The sequence below is a fragment of the Peromyscus leucopus genome, chromosome 1, assembly GCF_004664715.2.
Source record: "Peromyscus leucopus breed LL Stock chromosome 1, UCI_PerLeu_2.1, whole genome shotgun sequence".
Classification (NCBI taxonomy): Eukaryota; Metazoa; Chordata; class Mammalia; order Rodentia; family Cricetidae; genus Peromyscus; species Peromyscus leucopus.
Window position 1 is genome coordinate 18,899,595 of NC_051063.1, and position 19,320 is coordinate 18,918,914.

General features: G+C 44.8%; 1 protein-coding gene across 3 annotated transcripts in view; it reads left to right on the forward strand.

Moving 5' to 3' along the window:
* Positions 1–19,320, forward strand: part of Dock8 (dedicator of cytokinesis 8) — a 201,826-nt gene that overhangs the window by 111,757 nt on the left and 70,749 nt on the right. For all 3 annotated transcript variants that reach the window (XM_028894144.2, XM_037205379.1, XM_037205382.1), the window contains 8 exons: positions 4,507–4,624; positions 6,405–6,475; positions 7,391–7,529; positions 8,170–8,271; positions 11,473–11,568; positions 12,052–12,286; positions 14,405–14,569; positions 15,590–15,759. In XM_028894144.2, coding sequence (XP_028749977.1) covers positions 4,507–4,624; positions 6,405–6,475; positions 7,391–7,529; positions 8,170–8,271; positions 11,473–11,568; positions 12,052–12,286; positions 14,405–14,569; positions 15,590–15,759 — 1,096 coding nt within the window. The remainder of the gene's footprint in view (positions 1–4,506; positions 4,625–6,404; positions 6,476–7,390; positions 7,530–8,169; positions 8,272–11,472; positions 11,569–12,051; positions 12,287–14,404; positions 14,570–15,589; positions 15,760–19,320) is intronic.

The following is a 19,320-nucleotide window of genomic DNA, read 5'->3' on the forward strand; positions in this document are numbered from 1 at the left end:
CAGAATGACGGGGCAGCATACAGTAAGTGCTCTGTGTTTATGCAGTTCTGGGGGAGCCTTGTGATTTGAAAGAGTGTCAGAGGTAGCTTACAGGGATTGTATCTTAGTTACTGTTCCATTGCTGTGATGAAACACCATGACCAGATGACTTATAAAAGAAAGCATTCAGTCTGGAGCTGCTTTCAGTTTCCGAGTAGTTCATGGCCACCGTGACAGAGAACATGCATGCAGGCAGGCTCGGCACTGGAGCAATAGCTGAGAGCTTCCATCCTGACCCACAGGGGCAGAGTGAGACCAGGCCTGGTTGGACTTCAGAAATCTCAAAACCTGCCCTTAGTGACACACCTCCTCCACCGAGGCCACACCTCCTAATCCTTCCCAAACGGTCCACCAACTGGGAACCGAACATTCAGATACAGGAGCCTCTGGGGCTATTCTCACTCGAACCACCCCAGGTTGACTGGGGGAAATAAAGGAAGAGAAGTCACTCTAAGCCTGGGCAAAGTTGATATACAATTTTTTTAAAGGTTTTTTGGCAATTTCTCAAACAGTGAGCTACAGATTTGGCTTTGAGCTTCCCAGGAGTATAGCCTAAATAAGAGGGGGAAAAAATGCCAGTCAACCATCGGGCTTCCTATGTCTTCGGATTACAAGTAAACCAGCTCTTTTGGACCAGTGCTTCTCGAAGTTGATTGCGTTGGGCACGGTGCCTGTTGGGCTGGCTCCCAGGTGATGCTGGTGTTGATTGCTTCCTGCTCCTCTCTGGACCACTGGCAATGACAGGATTGTAGAGAACTTGTAAGTGTGTGTTTACAACATATACTTCCACTTCAAAGAATACGGAAACATTAGGTTTGTTGGTTTTCTAAGTAATTCCACAACACATAAAATACTAAGTGAGCTCTGAAAGCGTGGCCTAAGGGCACCTGCCTGTAATCTTCCTGACACCCAGGAGAATGACACAGAAAGTTTGGAAGTTCAAGGCCAATGAGGACCACGTAGAACAACTGTCAAAAACCAAACTTAATATTGAGCCTTGAGATCACCAATTTCTTTGTGTATGTAAGTCTGTCTGACACTTGTGCACAGTAAATGTGAAGTAATGTCAGCTACTCTTATTACATCTAAAATAGATTTTCCTGGAAGCGAAGTATGAATGGCAAACTAAAATCACCTTTCTTAAATAATGCATCTGGATCGCCACTTTCTTGCATAAAAGCCATCAGCTAACCACAGATGCTGACGTTAGTAGGCGTTTGAGCATCACCCTGCTGGAACCAGTCTTGCCCTCTGGCTGGTGCAGAGCTGAAGGGCATCTGCTTTTCTCTTTGCAACAGAGCCTCTCTTAGGGACAGCTGCGTTTTGACTATAGGAAACAGTTCCTGAAATCTTTGCCTCTGTCTCTGCAAAAAATGGGAGTTTTAACACACAGCCAAAGACAAAGAAATTACTTTGAAATGGCCACAGTGATGATCTGAGAAAGCAGAGAGCTTTTCTATGTGAGGCTATTCTGGTATCATACCAGCAGGATCCAGTACTAGCCATTTGCTTTAATGCAGGGTGTTATCACTAGTTTGCTATTAAATCAACACGTATGTTTCAGGGTTTGAAAAAAAAAAAAAGCTAATAACAGGAAAAACAATTTCTTCTTTTTCACCTTAAGAAAAGAAATGTATTCCCTCTCGGCAGACAGCTGTGGCTTGCAGTTCTGCTGAGCTCTTCTAGATCCTAGATGGATATGTTACCATGTTCACAGCAGTTCTCAGACATCCTTGAATGTGACAGTTGACCTCAACCTTCTTTATTACGTGTCAGGAAAGGAACTTAAGCCCATCTTGCTCTGTTACAAAGGTAGCATACATTGCCGGCAGTCGTGGTCCTCAGAAGACAGCCCACACAATATAAAATCAGCACTTTTTTCTCCTTTTAAAAAAGGTGCATTTAAATAGCATTACTTTATTGCAGGCTGTGTATGGAAGTAACAGAAAGAAAATAAAATTATCACCAACCCCATCTCAAAATCAAACTATTTTTTTTCTCATTTCCCATGGTCTTTCCCAGCTCCTGCTTTTTTTGCAAGTACTCAGGTTTTGTCTATTTTCAGCCTGGAACTTGCAGCAAGACCGCTGCCTACCCCTCCTCCTGCACACTTGGTTTCTAGACTCACCACAGCCTATAGGTTGGTGCATGTTTTAGTCCCATTGAGGCTCTGGAAAGTCTAACTTTCTAGAAACAAAGCCTCTCAAAGCCTTACAGGTAAAAGAAGCAAAGATGGGCTACAATCTCTGCTCCCTGGCTCCAGCATTATCTCCTGCCCCTGCTGCTCACTATTTATTAACCCTTTGATTGAAGTGGTGGTAGTGCAGATGAGCAAGGATGAGCCACGGACAGACATGTTTATAAACCATTATATGTATGCACACACACCTCTTTAGCACTAGCGTAAACTGTCTTCAGTCGTTAATATACCAGTGTCCACTCTTGATTGCACCTGTGCCTCAACCGTATCAAATTTACTCTGACTGATGAACCAGATTGGCAGGTACCACTGAGACAGCAGAGGGTAGAGAAAAAACACGGTGGATGTTGGGTCCTCTGCCTCTCAGCGGCTGGCTCACAGAGTGGACTCACCTCATCTCACAAGGCTGTGATTTTCCTCATCTTAGAAAACATTAGCTAGCACAAGGTGCCTCCCAACCTGAATTCTAAACCAATCCTGTTGTGCTGTGGTCCCTCATTTACATTCCTGGGTAGGCTCATTAAACATTCTGGCCATTGAAATTAAATTCATATTGTTGCCTTACGTTGCTTTTCACTTGAATGTAAGAAGCATTCAGTGCAGACAGGAATAAGAGCCGACAAGAGAACAGGATGGAAGGCAGCTTAAAACAAAGGGCAAAAATCCAGGGGTGTTCCAGCTGCCACTGAGTCAGAGTAGTGATACTAGTGTGAAGTCAGAGTGGCCTCTAAAGGCTACACAACTCTTCCAGCTGCACGACTCTCACCCCCATCCTGTCCCCAGTGAGTCCCCAGTCTAGAGAGAGACAAGGGTCAACAAAGCATAGGAATGCTATGTATTTACCCCTGTGACCTTTGAACTTTACACACAAAACAACAACTCCTGTGTTCTTGAGAGTTCCAAATATTGATTTTCCTCTTGAATTACCTGACAGCATTCCTTACTACAAGATATTTGAGTAGAAAATCCTTGGGTTTTGTTTTTGTTTTATTTTGCTTGCTTGTGGTTGTTGAGGCAGAATTGTGCTATGTATCCCTGGCTGGTCTGGATTTCATTCTGTAGATCCAGCTGTCCTTAGACTTGCAGTGATTAATGATCATCTTGCCTGTGCCTCTTAGCACAGGGTTACAGGTATACACTCCTCCACTTAGCTCAGAAGAATCCTTGTGCTATAACTTCTTCCTGGATATGACATAATCTTCTATAGCCAGTTCTGTTTATTTCAGTGTTTCCCCCAAGTGATTTCTTAGAACGTTAAAATTCTGAAGTGTGTGTGTGTGTGTGTGTGTGTGTGTGTGTGTGTGTGTGTGTGTGAAATATATGTGAGAAAGTTCAGCCAAATAAAATGGATTCTGAGGTCTAAACATTGGGGAGAGGAGTAGACTCCTTGTCCTTCTACGGCACTCAGAATGCACATTTGCCTGTTTATCTGAATTTGCTCCAAGCTTTGCCAGCAGTGTCTGGTCACCTCACCACCTTCTCATCTCCAGTTGCCTGTTAACACTCCAGAGCACTAGGTTTAGAAGGTGTAGGGCAGACTGGAGAATACAGGCTTGGGAGGCAGCTTTCAATGCCACAAGGCTAATGGACTCAGCCTTAATACTTACAGAAAACTAAGTGAGGTTTGATGATAGTCTGTGAAATGTTTTTGTTCTATTAATGGTTGGTTGCCAGTGAAATATATTACACAATAAAACTTTCAAATTTATTCTGAAAGCAAAACTAGACTATGAAAACTGGGATGGGGATCAGCCTAGTTCCCAAATCTGGCCTTTCTACTGCAGTGTCTACTTAGCTTAGAAGATAGCCACATTTTGAAATATTGAGAACTCCCCTCCCATCCTCTTTGCAGAGTAGGACAGGGATCTCTGAACATGAACTTGCCTGTCCCTGATCTGGCTCCCTCTGTTCGTCTGATCTTAAATGACCTCCTTGGGACACTCTGCATGGTCCATCAGAAGCAGGTCCACTCGGCTGTTCATTTGCCTCCAACTTGACTGTTGTATTCATTTACTCTTTTCTAGTGAGATGTCAATAACCAGCATCCACTTCTGTTTCTGCTTCGGTCCAGAAGTTGCTTTCTGAGGTGGTGGCAGATCCCTATGATCTTTGTGAGATATCGCCGTGGTTACCATGGCCAGGGTCTCAGGGGCAGGTGATGATTCAGCTCAACAGCCTTACTTCAGACCTCAGGTTCAGGTGTTGGTCTGTGAGCAGAAGGGGACTCTAGATACTGATTATTGATTATGGGCTTCTCTCTTTTCCAGAAATCTTCTCTACGTCTACCCACAGAGACTGAACTTTGCTAACAAACTAGCATCTGCCCGGAACATTACAATAAAGATCCAGTTTATGTGTGGAGAAGACCCCAGCAACGCTATGCCGGTAAGGAGAGGGTAGTGTTTGCCTCCATTCAGGCAGGCTGTGCTCTCTTTGTCCATTTGCAGGGATGAAATCTTGAGTTCCTCGGTATACAGAGTATGTTCACCACCCGCCAAGGTCTCTTGATTATGCTAGACAAATGCTTTACCAGTGAGCCACATACAGAGTATTTCATTCCAACATAGCCTAATCAACACATGCAGGGACCTTTCTGGCTAGTCCAGTATTGTCCCTGGGATGATGGTGGAGAAACAGCATCTGTCCTATGTCTCTTTCCCAAATGATGCCATTGTGAGATGTCACACCTTGGAAATGAAGACCACTTTAAAGGACTGAAAGACCTTGCAGGGTCTCCCCACATTGCATGGAGCCATGCCGTTCTAATACACTACAAGTTAGAGGGTGGCTCAGTGCTCACTGTTTGGCTGAATTTCTCCCACATGTGCACTTAGGTGTGTGTGAGACCATTTACACAGCAATCCAAAGCATAGCCTAGTAATAACACCACCTCAACACCATTTAGAAATGGATCTTTATCCTGAGGCAAACTATAAACCAATAATGCAGACTAGAATAGTATCTGAGAAGCCCCAGATGCCCAAATTTGCTAGTAAATTACATGGTTGGTTAGCTATTAGCAAAAGTAATGGAATGCAGCTAATAGTCTGCTGAGATTGTAGCTACTAATAGAATACTTGTCCAGCATGCATGGGAGTCCTGGGTTTGATCCTCTGCAACACGCAGTTGGGGGCAAGCCTGAGCACAGAGTGAAGGGAGGGAAAGGTCCTGACTTCTTGCCTCATCCTCTTCTGGTAGAAGTAATTTCTTTTTTTTGTTTTGTTTTGTTTTTTGAGACAGGGTTTCTCTGTGTAGCTTTGCGCCTTTCCTGGATCTCACTTGGTAGCCCAGGCTGGCCTTGAACTCACAGAGATCCGCCTGGCTCTGCCTCCCGAGTGCTGGGATTAAAGGTGTGTGCCACTACCACCCAGAGTAATTTCTTCCCAGTGCTTCCTTTCCTCATATTTCTACTTTCTAAAAGCCATTCCTCTCTCCCACCCGTTCTCTGATGCAAGGTGTCCCCTTGCAACAGTGGCAGGAAAGGTTGAAGAGGGGGTGCTTGGAAGGAAAGGTCGGTTTGGAGGACTCCCCTCATCCTCTCTGCCCTAGCCCTTGGAGCTCCTGCTCGGGCCTCCAGGTGTGTCTGTGCAGATCCTGTGTGTGGCCAATGTACTCAGCCAAGGGATGGTGGCGGGAAATCTCAGCCAGCTCTCCACTCACCACACCCTGGGCCTGGTCTCTGGATTGCTGCATCGAGAGCAAAAGGCTCTTTCCTTTGCCCAGGAGCAAGGCCACTAGTCAAACCCTGTGCTGTTGGTGCTGCAGCAGACTCCATGAGGTATCTATCTACTCATGGCGGCCAGGGCAGTGGAGACGGCTGTCTCCCACATGGCCAAGGCCATGTCCTTGGAGGGAAGAAGATCCTAGCCTCTCACTAAGGACACAGGAATGTGAGGTTGTCGTGTTGTGTCTGTGCACTGAGACAGTAACGAGACCTCCGGTTTTCCAGTCTCACACCTGTGCCCTTGGTCACTATTAGTCTCTTGAAGCCTCAGTTTACTCAATTTACCCCACTTTTAGTCTGTATGATCGCGCTGACTGTAGGACTCAGTCTTAACTTATAAACCGCAACTCTGTGAGAACACAGTGTCCTGTTGATGGGATGGCAGATGATTTGGTAGAGTCACAAGTCACCCTTAACTTGGTTCCTTCCATCGATGAACAGGTTATCTTTGGGAAGTCCAGCGGGCCTGAATTTCTACAGGAAGTGTACACAGCAATTACATACCATAACAAGTGAGTATATTTCAGAGTCTTGAGCATATGCTACAATTATTTCACCACCTCCCAGGTTTGGGGTGGGGGTTGGTTTTGAACTCCATGAGTGCTTTTCCCAACAGTTTTGCAACCTAGGGACTGAGGGGCAGAGGGAGTTTATACCCGTTCTATAATTCTGTGTTGACAATGCACAATTTTTCCAAGTAACTAAGACTTTGAGGAGAGAAGCTCTTCAGGAATCTAATATTATTTTAATTATTTCAAAAATGATGATAGAGAGATTATATAGTGTTAAATAAAGAAGAGTATTTTCTTACTTGGTTTGAGATCCAAAGAGGGCCAGAAGCAAAGCCCAGCTCTCTTGGGTCATCTTGTCATCTGCCCCTTACCTACTTTAAGCCAACCAAAGGAAAAATGGTATATTCCATTTTGTCAGTAAAGTGAGTGATGGGACCCTCTAACCTCATTCACACCTCACAGGTTGAGGAGGGACATCTCTGTGATGTCAGCTAGGGTTTCATCTTGCCTGATAACTAGACTCCCTTAGGGGCTTCGTGTAAACACTGGCCAGGCTTGTCACTGAATAGGTAATGCACGTGAAGCCTTAGCACAGTCATTGGCGAGGACAGCCACATGCCAGTCCTGTTCTTGGGGCTGAGATGGGAAAAGAGGTCATAGCAGTACTCTGAACCTCATCCTCTTTCCAGATTAAGTTGTGTTTTTCCATTGTGCAGGTAAAGTCCTTTCTAGCAAAGCCTTCAGACTCTGAGCGTTTTTTATGTGCTGGAATGTTTCTCATAGTGTCATCTTGGCCTCCAGGCCACAGCATGCAGGCGCTCGATAGCTCAGAAGCATAGGCAGTGCTGTGCCTGGGACTTGGGGAGTCACTCTTTTGCCGAAAAGTGATCTGTGTCCAATGTGCTTTTGATACAGGTCTCCCGACTTTTACGAAGAAGTGAAAATCAAGCTCCCCGCCAAGCTCACAGTGAATCACCACCTCCTGTTCACCTTCTACCACATCAGCTGTCAGCAGAAGCAGGGATCCTCGGGAGAAAGTCTGCTGGGGTATTCGGTGAGTTGCTTCCAGCTTGTTCTCCACGCCCCACCCCACCCCGACACACACACCCACACACACATGTGCCGATGGAGCCAAGGTCCCTGCAGAGAGTGTGTCCGTCTGCCCCCTTGCTTGTCTCCTGTCAGGAGCCGTAAAATGTGCTAGTCTGGATTATAGCCCAGAGTAGAAATGGCTTTACCTAGAGAATGGCAGGTTGCTCAGATGGAAACCTGGTGGGTGGTAATCTTTAACGGATATTCATTTATTTAAGAAAAAAGGCACTGCAATATCTGTTATTTCCAAATTTAAGTGCTTCATATATATAATTAGCTCTTCAGGGGAAAAAGTTATTTCTTTAAAAAAAACATGAAAGGTAAACAGGACATTGATATTCAGACAGGAGCCAATACTGGCCATAAAGAAAAAAAAGAAATGCTACTGCTTGGGCCCAGAGAGCAGCAAATCATTGACATTACCATCTCAGGAGTTCTCAGGGAATTTACAATGCAGAGGAGTGGATTGAAACTGCTGCAGAAGGAGACCTGGTCAATATCCAATCGTCGTTTAGTCGTGTTTGATGGCTGTGAGCTTGATAAACCGCCAGGGCTGTGCGCAGCCATAAAAACCACTTTGCTCTCGACATCATCTGTTTCAGTGGCTGCCGATTCTCCTAAACGAACGTCTTCAAACCGGATCCTACTGTCTCCCGGTTGCCTTGGAAAAACTGCCACCCAACTACTCCATACATTCTGCCGAGGTAACCAGCGCTGTAGCTGTGGCCTAGGATGGCTTCCCCACACCCACTTCCCATGGCCGAGGGTGTGTCTGAGGTCTGAGGTGACTTGCGGGGTTCCTCTAGGGCTGTCATCTCCAAGCGCCCTGTGTTTTCTGAGAGCACATTGTTCCAACAGGGTGGGAGGGGTGTCTGGCAGTGAAAGAGGCTTTCCTCATTCGGACATCACCACAGCAGACTGTTCTGTAGACACAAGGTGCACCCGAGGCAAGGCTACCTTGAACTGTCTACAGTCCTCAGTTGTGTAGATTAGGAGTCAGGTTGAGCCCACTCCTGACAGACACTGTTCCTGTCAAGAATCCTTTCCTAGTGTGTCCAGGCCCGAATCAGCAGTTCCTCTGTGGGCCATTGGTCACAGCCAGGGGGCTGGACTGTAAAGATGCCAGTTCCAGAGCCCCTGCCCTTCCTGTCTTGGCTGCTCCTCTTGCCTTTGCAGTCTGTGGCAATACCATAGTCGAAAGAGACTCCTGTGACTCTCAGCCCACTATCAGGCCTCTCACCCTTTCAGTAGAGGTTTACCTCGGTGAGTATTATTTCTAAGCAAATCATCTTAATCATCAATAGTTTATCATGTATCATGAAAAGACGATTCCTTTTCTAGCCTTCACAGTATTATTGGTGGACCTTAAAATTTAACACAATCCTGAATACCATCCTTTACCCATTCAGCAACCACCTTTCCTGTTCCCCACAAGGATCCTGTTTTCATACTTGTCTGAATCGGGGTCCAGATGTGGCCTGTGTGGTGTTGGTTGGTTTACCTTTCGTGTAGCCTGTAGTTCTTTTATTCTTTGGGGTTTTAAGTTGAAGAAATTTCCAGGACCTTCCATTTAGATAGACCCTTCCCAGTCTTCCTTCCCTGCCGTTTTCTGTCGCCCCCAGGCTGGCTCTTTCCCTTTGTTTTACACTAAAGCTGTTCTCCTGGACACCCCAGGCTAGCCTGAGGATGGAGATATTCTTTCCAATTCGCCTGTACCCCTCGGTGTACAGCACCTTGCAGAAACCCTCACAACTGCTTTTCCAGAGCTAAGCAAGGTGGTGCGTGCTGTCCTCCCAGTGTGAGTGAGGCAGGAAGATCACCGGTGTCTGCAGCCTAGTGAGCTGTCATTAAAGGCCAGGAAAAAACAACCCTGCTTTTCAATTGTTAAACTCCACATTCTAATTTGGTAGGACTTCTATGGTTGGTTTTTGTTTTGTTTTTTTTTCAAAAGCATAGATAAAAACCTGAGGTTTTGTTGTTCCTTTGTTGAAATTATTAAAAATGGTTTTTAAGACTGGGTCTTGTATAGCCCAGGCTGTCCTCAAATTCACCAAGTAGCCTAAAATGGCTTTGAACTCCTGATCCTCCTACCTCTGCCTCCCTACAAGCATGTGCTACCATACCTGTCTAAACCTGAGGGGGTTTTTGTTTGTTTGTTTTCAAGACAGGGTTTCTCTGTGTAGTTTTGGTGCCTATCCTGGATCTTGCTCTGTAGCCCAGGGTGGCCTTGAACTCACAGAGATCTGTCTGACTCTGCCTCCCAAGTGCTGGAATTAAAGGTGTGTGCCACCGCCGCCCAGCTAAACCTGAGTTTTTAACACAAATCCAAATCCCAAATCGCAGTCTTGCACTCTCCAACTGTGTGAATGTGGGCATATCACTTACCTCCTCTGACTCTCAAAGATGAAGTGAAGTCCATATCTGACTATAGGTGCAGCGGACATTAATTGAAATGGTGCTTCTCAGGAGGTAAATAATGCTAAAGTAAATATCAGTTTCTTTTCTGGCCTACAGCCTCACCCTCAGGCCTCCCTGCCTTTCACTATGAAATACAGCAGTAGCAGCAGGTGGCTACTGAGATCTTGAATGGGCTAGTTCTGACTCTGAGCTGTTCGTGTAAAATATAGGCTGGATTTCAAAGTCTTGGTATTGGGAAAAAAAGAATATTTATTAATAATTTGTATGACTTCTCATTGAAGAAAGAGTGGGCCGTACTGTGTTAAGTGAAATAGTCTGTTGAAATTGCCCTCACGGGTTCTTTCATGTGGCTTCTCAACAATTTAAAAATTTTGCAGTCAAAATAAGGATACTTGCCACCAACCCTGATGACCTGAGTTTGATCTTGATTCCCAGGACCCACATAGTAGGAGAGAACCAACTCTCTAACATTATTCTCTGTCCTTTGTATGTACATACGTCTTCTCTCTGTCTGTCTCTGTCTCTGTCTCTGTCTCTGTCTTTAAGTGAAAAGGTAATATTAATTCCTATTGGGTTTCTATTGAATGCCACTACTTTAGGTTACAAATGCAAACTCCAGTGTCTACAAGAATCCCCCAAGTCACTTATGTGAGGCTGCTCCACAGCCTGGAACTGTGCGGGGAGACGAGGCTGGTATTCTTCCAGCTCTCAAGTTAGAAAGTGGTCTGTTATAGGAACTGTGCTGATTTTTAAACATTAACAACAAATTCACAACAATGTCCGATACCCCGTGGGCCAATTAGAGCTCTGTAAGCTTGGGCTCCAGTTTGTACCTTCCGAGAGTCCCGTGGGTCCCATCTCCCACCACCACCCTCCTCCTACCCTTGCAAACATAGCGTGCTTCCTACCATTTTGATGAAAGAGGCACAAAACCCAGGCTGGGCTCTCCTTGCTCCAGCACTGCCTGATCTCTCCAGACCCTAGAGTCTAGAGAAACATAATGCTAGTGGGAGCTTGAGGCAAAGCGTTCTCTCTAAGGCCTAAGGAAGTGGATGGTGGTAGATGACATGGAAGAAGCGTAATGAACAAGCAGTCTTAGAAACACTTTGCTAAAAGAAGTTATTTTAGGTGTTCAAATCCATTCCAATTTTCAGTGTCTGTCCTGACAACCATGCTTAATGGGGAGATCATTTAACTACATTCCTAGCGTCAAAGAGCATCAGTGTTGAATAAGAGGTTAGAGATAGATGGCCCAGCTCAGCTCTCCTAGCATCTGCACAAATGCTAAGGCCAGGGAGTGTGATTGACTTGTCAGTGTGAAAATAACTCGTTTGGTGTAGAATCGAACTTGAACGAAGGAACTCTGACTCCCAGCTATGAGAGTTCTCTGTTGGTAGAACCTTGCCGTTCACTGACAAGTTGCGTGTTAACAGTTGGAAAGGGGAAGCACATTGCTAATCTTTTGTCTTTCTTTCTCTTTCACACAGAAAGTCCCTTTACAGAATCCTCCCATTAAGTGGGCTGAGGGCCATAAGGGGGTATTTAATATTGAAGTGCAAGCTGTTTCTTCTGTTCACACCCAGGTAAGGAATGTCAAGGCCCGCAGCTGGCTTATGCATCTCATTAGCCCCCTTTCTTGGCCTGTGATACCTAGTGCACCAACTCTGCCTATGGAGTGAAGCCTGGTTTATTTTTTTCTTTGATAAATAGTTGCTTAAAGATCTAATTTTAGCTGGGCGGTGGTGGTGCATGCCTTTAATCCCAGCACTTGAGAGGCAGAGACTCTGTGAGTTCGAGGCCAGCCTGGTTCACAGAGTGAGTTCCAGGACAGCCATGGCTACACAGAGAAACCTTGTCTCAAAAAACAAAATGACAAAAAAAAAAAAAGTCCCATCCCATCTTGCACAGCACATTCTACAAAGAAGTCCATTACCTTTGCTGGAAGCATCCGGGACTGAGACTTCTAATCTGAGGCACTGGCTAAGAGGGTGTACCAAATTCCTGGGTGAATGTTGAAAGACTAACACCTCACGAGCGTCGCCTTCTGCCTTATTCTGCCTTCCCAGGACAACCACCTGGAGAAGTTCTTCACCCTTTGCCACTCCCTGGAGAGCCAAGTGACCTTCCCTATCCGCGTGCTGGACCAGAAGATCACGGAGAGCTCCCTGGAGCACGAGCTGAAGCTGAGCATCATCTGCCTGAACTCCTCCCGCCTGGAGCCCCTGGTGCTCTTCCTACACCTGGTGCTGGACAAACTCTTCCAGCTTTCTGTGCAGCCCATGGTCATCGCTGGCCAAACAGGTAGAGGGCCGTGGGCTGGGAGGAGGCGTGGCCAGGCCACACAGCTCTGCCTAATGGAGCTTGGCTTCCCACACCCCCAGCAATGTTGGGAGCGATCTTTGCACCTTTGTCGTGAACTCGAGTCCAGGACTGTTTGGTCAGACTCCGTGCATGTTTAAAAGCGAAAGGAAGAAGGGCTTCGAGTGATGGCTTGGTGATAAAAGCACTTGTTGCTCTTGCAAAGGGCCTAGGTTCGGTTCCCAGCACCCACCCAGCTCACAACTATCTGTAGCTCCCCTTCCAAGGAGTCTGATGGCTCCTTTGACCTCACATGGTGCACATGCATGCAGGCAGGCAAACACTCATGCACATCAAATAAGATAAATAAACGTAAAGAATGTTATTGAAGGAAGAGAAGGGGAGTGGAGGGGGGAGAGAGGGAGAGAGAAAGAACATTAAAATGGGTTCTTAGGCTGGTGAGATGGCTCAGCAAATAGTGGTGCTTGTCTCCAAGCCTGCTTGGTGACTTGAATTTGATCCTTGGGATCCACGTGGTAGAAGGAGAGTACTGACTCCCAAAAGTTGTTGTCTGAACTCCACATGTGCACACACACGCACAAATAAATGTTAAAATGATTTTAAATAGGATCCTTAATATTAAAGCTTTTGGGGGTGGAGCAGTAGTTCAGTTACTTGCCAAGAATACTTGGGGCTCACTGGTCAGCTGTCATAGCCTACTTGGCAAGTTCAGGCATGTTATCCAAACAATGAGGTGGAGAGTAACTGAGGGCAACATCCAATGTCAGCATCTGGCCTCTGCATGCACAGGCAGACAGGAACATGTGGACACACATATACACATGGCCAGGCATGTTAGCACATGCCTTTAATCCCAGCACTCAGGCAGGCAGATCTCTATGAGTTTGAGCCTAGCCTGGTCTGCAAATCCAGTTCCAGGACAGCTAGGGCTATTACACAGAGAAACCCCACTTCAAACAAACAAACAACAACAACAACAACAAAATCCACAAATATACACATGAAGATAATGAAGGACTTAGTCTGCAAGTGTTCATTTGGCACCTGCTTCTGCTCTGGCCACTACTGCGGAAGGCACAGTGTGGGAAGGAGGAGGCACTAAAGTTGAGAGAAGTGCGCTAGATCTGGGAATGGTCTCCAGCCTTCACGGGGAGGCTAAATTACCAGCAGGCACAGCTTCAGGATGGTACGGTTTGGATTCCTATCACTGGGCCGGGGCGGGGTGGTGGGGAGTGGGTGGACATTGCAGGCTTCGTGGGGGACACTGAGCATAGAAGGGGTGGTCTGACTTGGTGGCCAGTGTGATTTAGTGGCAGGAGGCAAGGAAGACACTCCAGGTGAGGATGAAAGCATGATCAGGGAAGGCGGGGAGACCACAGAGTGGGATCATCTGATGGCTCCCTCACTAGGACTTAGCCGAGTTTGAGCGGGAACAGGCACAAAGTTGCCTAAAGCCAAATGATGGAGGGCTTGGAGCGCCAGATCAGTGTGATCCAAACAGTGTGCATGGACCTGCTGTGGAGAATGTCACAACCTGTGTACATTATTGAGATTCATCTTTATGAGAATCTGTTGTAGGACAGATTTATGCATTGCCCTCACATCCCTTGGGCATCCTGTTGAGATGTCGATTCTGGTTCAGCTGCTCTGGGCTAGGGCCTAAGGATAAAGCCCAAGGTGATGCTGATGATGTCAATCTGCAGAACCCACTGCGTAGCCTGTTCTCAGCAGAGTTTAGAGAGCAATGGCATATGGACATGGACACGTCCTGGTTGTGGGAAACTGCTCTTAGCAAAGGCAGAAAAAAAGAATGGACTGTGAACCAGGCGTGGTGGGTTATGCTACCATACCTATAATTTTAGCACTTTAGGAGAATGAGGCAAGAGTTCTGTGCAGTGAGTTCTAGGCCAGCTTGAGCGACACGGAGGGAATGTGAGCATGTCTGTGGTGAGCAAAGCTGGGACGTGGAAGCTGACTGGAACATAGCTGTCTCCCACCGACATTTCTTTTGCCTGGCTCTAAGGTGGTCAGTGATGAGGACATACTGTTAACTGGCCTGAGAACATCTACCCCAACTTCTCGTTTCTCTTGGCTCCTCAGCAAACTTCTCGCAGTTTGCCTTCGAGTCTGTGGTGGCCATTGCAAATAGCCTGCACAACAGCAAGGACCTGAGGAAGGACCAACATGGGAGGAACTGCCTGCTGGCCTCCTACGTGCACTACGTGTTCCGGCTGCCTGAGCTGCACAGGGACGCCCCCAAGTCAGGTAGTGTTTCCTGAGGGGACAGGGACCCAGCAGGGTCCCGCCTCATACCACTGCCATGACATTCAAGGTTCGGTTTTGTTTTTCAAAGTAAAACATATGTAAGTGCTGCACTGGAAAGTTTCTAGATGCTTCTCCTTCCTTCCCTCCTCCCTTCTCCCTTTTCATGTTGTACTTGCTGTGTCTGCCTAATCTCTCAGTGACCTCCCCTCCTGTTGCCAGTGAATCAGAGGATCTGCTTTAAAGATGGAGAACTGTTGACTGTGTCAGATTCTAGAATAATAGTAAAGACAAAAACAAAATCCAGTATCTATCCAGTGGTCGTAACACCACTGAAAGTTCTGAAACTTTTCATTTTATAAAAAAAAAAAAGTTCTCATCCCCCGACGCTAGATTAATAATAATCCATTCCACCATTCTTCTTAGTTATTTGCATAAGCAATAAACTATAATGTCTGGTAACATGATATAAAAAATATCATCAATGAACTTTTTAAAAAAATCCCACATCTAAATACCCTTTGCACCTTTTCAGTCTCTTCAGTCCTATTTTACATAAATCTGTCATTTCAGTCCAACTTTAAAAGCAGAGTTGGACTCACTTTGAAATGTTTCCTATGCCTGTCCTCAAAAGATGCCTGTGGACGATTCATTTTGAACAACCTTCCTCCATGACTTATACAATTGCATCCTTTAAATAGTGATCCAACAAAAATATTCGTATTTCTAATCTTGCTTGAGAATTCAGAAACTCTGGCAACCTTGGGGTCTGGTTCCTTGTGGCAGTGACAAACTGGTCTCCAGTTCCCCACAGCCCTCCCCACGTCTCCCCACCTCACACCCCGCCCACTTCACCCGACATCGTCTCCCTGCCCCTCACGGCTGCAGGACAATGAGGCCTCCTTCCAAGCCCCATCTGGTAGGTTTGCATTTTCCTTCCGCTCGTCCCTTATTGGGTCCTTCTCAAGCTCTGTAACTGATTCTGTCCTGTCTCTTGGCATGTCTCTGACTGCTGGGGTACAGGTGGCCCCGCTGTCATCCCCGACCCCCGATACCACACCTATGGACGCACATCTGCTGCCGCCGTGAGTTCAAAGCTGATGCAGGCCCGTGTGATGAGCAGCAGCAACCCAGACCTGACTGGAGCACACTGTGCAGCAGACGAGGAAGTTAAGACCATCATGCCTTCAAAGGTAGGGGCATGGCGATCCCTGGAGGCCACGTACACTCACTGTTTTGCTTTTTAGCTGATGCATGCTGTACAGGTTTCTGGGTATAGTATGGTATTGATAAATAAGTGCACTGTATGTTAATCAGGCCAGGGTGTTTAAGACATTTAGTACCTCGTACATCCATCCTTCCTCTGTGGGGAGAATACTGACATACTCTTTCTAGCTGTCTTGAGTCTTTTGTTACAATGCCCATAGTGACAGTCCCCTCTGGGCGACAGCACATGGAGCTTTTCTCCTGCTGAGCTGTGACATTGTAGACACTCTTTACTTTCTTGTTTAGTTTTATTTATTCTGAGTTAGGGTCTCATGTAGGCCTTCCAAAGTGCTTGGAATCTACTGTTTTTAATTTTTAATTTGCACAGAACAGTTAGACATATTTAGTGGGTGCAGTATGATGTTAAATCCACGTGTACAGTGTGTCGTGATCAGACCTGGGCAGTCTGATATGTCCATTACTCAGACATACATTGTTTCTTCATGCTAGAAGCACTCAGAGTCCTCTCTTGTAGCTATTTTCAAACATTTATTCAATTGTTGTCAACACAGCTACAGTGACTCAGTTTCCTTGTTGTTAGTGTTTTATACTAGGATGGTACATTTGTCACAGCTTATGAACCAATATTAATGCATAATTGTCATTAACATCAGCTTATACTTATTTGGATTTCCTCAGTTTTCTATTTTTTTTTCTATTCTGAGATCCTCTCGAGGGGTCCACACAGCATTTCTCAGTCATGTCTCCTTAAGCTTCTCTTGCATATAATAATTTCTTAGACTGCCATTGTTTTTCATTATCTTGACAGTTTCAATGACTGATAAATGTTTTATTTGGGATTTTAAAAACATGCAGTTCACATGCCATAGTGTTCATTCCTCTAAAGTTCATAATCCAGTGGGTTTTAGCATATCCAAAAAAGCTGCAACAAATGTGTTGCTGCTATTATTGCTTGACACAGAAATGAGCAAGTGATCAAATGCCCTCACCCCACTGCCCAGAAAACTGTTTTAAACAGAGGCCAGCACTACCATTTTTTGTTTTTTTTTTTTTTGATTGGATAGGCAAGGCCTGATTGTGGGTGTTGCTGACAGCCTTGATTTTATGTTTTCTTTAATAAAAATGAAGATATTAAATTTCTATATATGCTAAGGTAATGTTTTTCTGATTATTTTGTAGAAAGGGATGAAAATTTAGTCCAAATAGAGAATAGAGTGTACCCTTTCGAAAGGGGTTTTGACAATTGATTTTTGGTGTAGTACCACATTGCACCGCTGTGGGGCACTGTTCTCACGCTTTTCCCCTGCTCTCCCAGCACACTGAAGGAACTGTTGGTACTTAAATCTTTTTGCTGTCGTTTTAGATTTTTATTTGTTTGTTTGTTTGTTTTTCAAGACAAAGTTTTTCTGTGTAGACGTGACTGTCCTAGAACTTGCTTGAAATACTAGGTTGGCCTCGAACTCAGAGATCCACCTGCCTCTGCCTCCTGAATGCTAGGATTAAAGGTGTGCACCAACCACTGCCCGGCTGTTTTCAGTTTTTTGACACAGGGTCTCTGTAAACCCAGGTTAGCCTAGAACTCAGTATGTAACTCAGACTGTCCTTAAACTCACAGCTATTCTCCTGACTCAGCCTCCTGAATGCTAAGTTTGTAGACGTGAACCACCATGACTAGTTAGGTACTTGTTTGACTCCATTATGTTGGCTTTGTCAAATATCATAAAATATTTATTTAATTTACATGTTGCCAGTTGCCAGAAGATACCAAAAGGGGGTATTGGATCCTCTGGAACTGGAGCTACATTTGGTTGTGAGCCATTATGTGGGTGCTGGGAACCGAACTCAGATCCTCTGCATAAACAGCGAGTGCTCTTAAACACTGAGCCATCTCTCTACCTCTGTCAAATGCTTTTATAGCACTTTTATGAGATGATCATATGACTTTTTAACTTAGAACTACTAATATGGGTTTGATGTTTTGTAATTTGTTGTTGTTTTTTTTTAATGGCCATCCATATTCATTGTACACAACGTTGGGTTTTATAAAGACAGTTTCTTTCAAGTGTATCATGTGCTTGTGCCCTCACCCCAAATACCCTCCCCCTCATCTCCGTTCCCTTTACACACACACACACACACACACACACACACACAGTCTTCTTCTTCCCTTCTGCTTTCATTTCATATGGTTTGTTTATTTGTTTGGGGTGTTTGTTTGTTTGTTTGTTTGTTTGTTTGTTTTGAGACAGGGAAACATTCTTCCTATTTCTGGGAAGAATGTCATTGGAATTTTGATGGCGGTACCATTAAATGTGTAGATTTCTTTCAATATTAAAACGGTTTTCATTAGATTAATTCTTCCACTCCATGATCTTAAGAGGGCTCTCTGTTTTCTATATAATCATCCTCCAGGCTTTAAAATTTCCATTGTAAGGGACTTTTGCTGCCTTTGTTAGATTTATTTCTATGTGCTTTAAGACTATTATAAACAGAATTATTTTCCAGATTTCAGTCTCAATGTTTGTTATTGGTATATAGAAAAGCTGCTGATTGATGTATATTGATTTTATTTCCTGGTGCGTTTCTAAAAGTAAACTCTCATAAGAGTTTTCTGGTGGACACGTTGGGATCTTTTATGTGTGCAACTATATTGTCTACAAATAGGAATAATTTTACTTCTTCCTTTCTTGTTTGGTTTCTCTTATTTATTTTGAGATATGGTTTCTCTGTGTAGCCCTGGCTATACTGGAACTCACTGTAGACTAGGCTGGCCTCCAACTCAGAAATCCACCTGCCTCTGCCTCCTGAGTGCTGGGATTAAAGGCGTGCACCTTCTTTCTTTTTACTAATTTGGGTTAACGTGTGTTTTGTTGGATATTGGTAGAGTTACCCCTGCCTGCTTTCTAGTTCCATTTGCTTATAATTCTTTTTCCCCCCATGCTTTCACCCTAAGGCCATGTAAGGCATTGTGAAGAGGTATATTTCTTACAAGCAACAAATAGGTCTTGTTTTTAATTCCAATCTAGTAGTCTCTGTCTTTTGATTGGAGAATTTAGACCATTAACATTTAGAGTTGTGGAAAGGTACACATTAATTATTGTTATTTTGTTGTTTCTGTGTTTAATGTTTTTCTATTCCTCATTTGCTTATTTAATATTTGAGTGTGATTTATTCCTTCCTATGGCCTCATAGATATGTTTATCTTTCTCTTTGGTGTGTGCTAAGTTAGTGGGCATGAAAATTCTGTAATTTGTGCTCTTCATGGAAAGTTTTTCTTTCTCCTTCAATTATGAAGGATAACTTTGGGGAACATAGTGATCTATGACACCATGCCTGACTTTTTAAATTCTTGGTCTGGGATTTCATCTTTCTTCCATTGGAACCCATTGCTATAAAACTGGTCATTATTGGAAGAGTCGTGTTGCTTTGAACTTTCAATTCTCTTATGTTTCTGCAGTGGGACTTGTACATCTGGGATTGAGTCATTGGTTGGATTGGTTGGTCACCTGTTTCATTTGAAATATTCC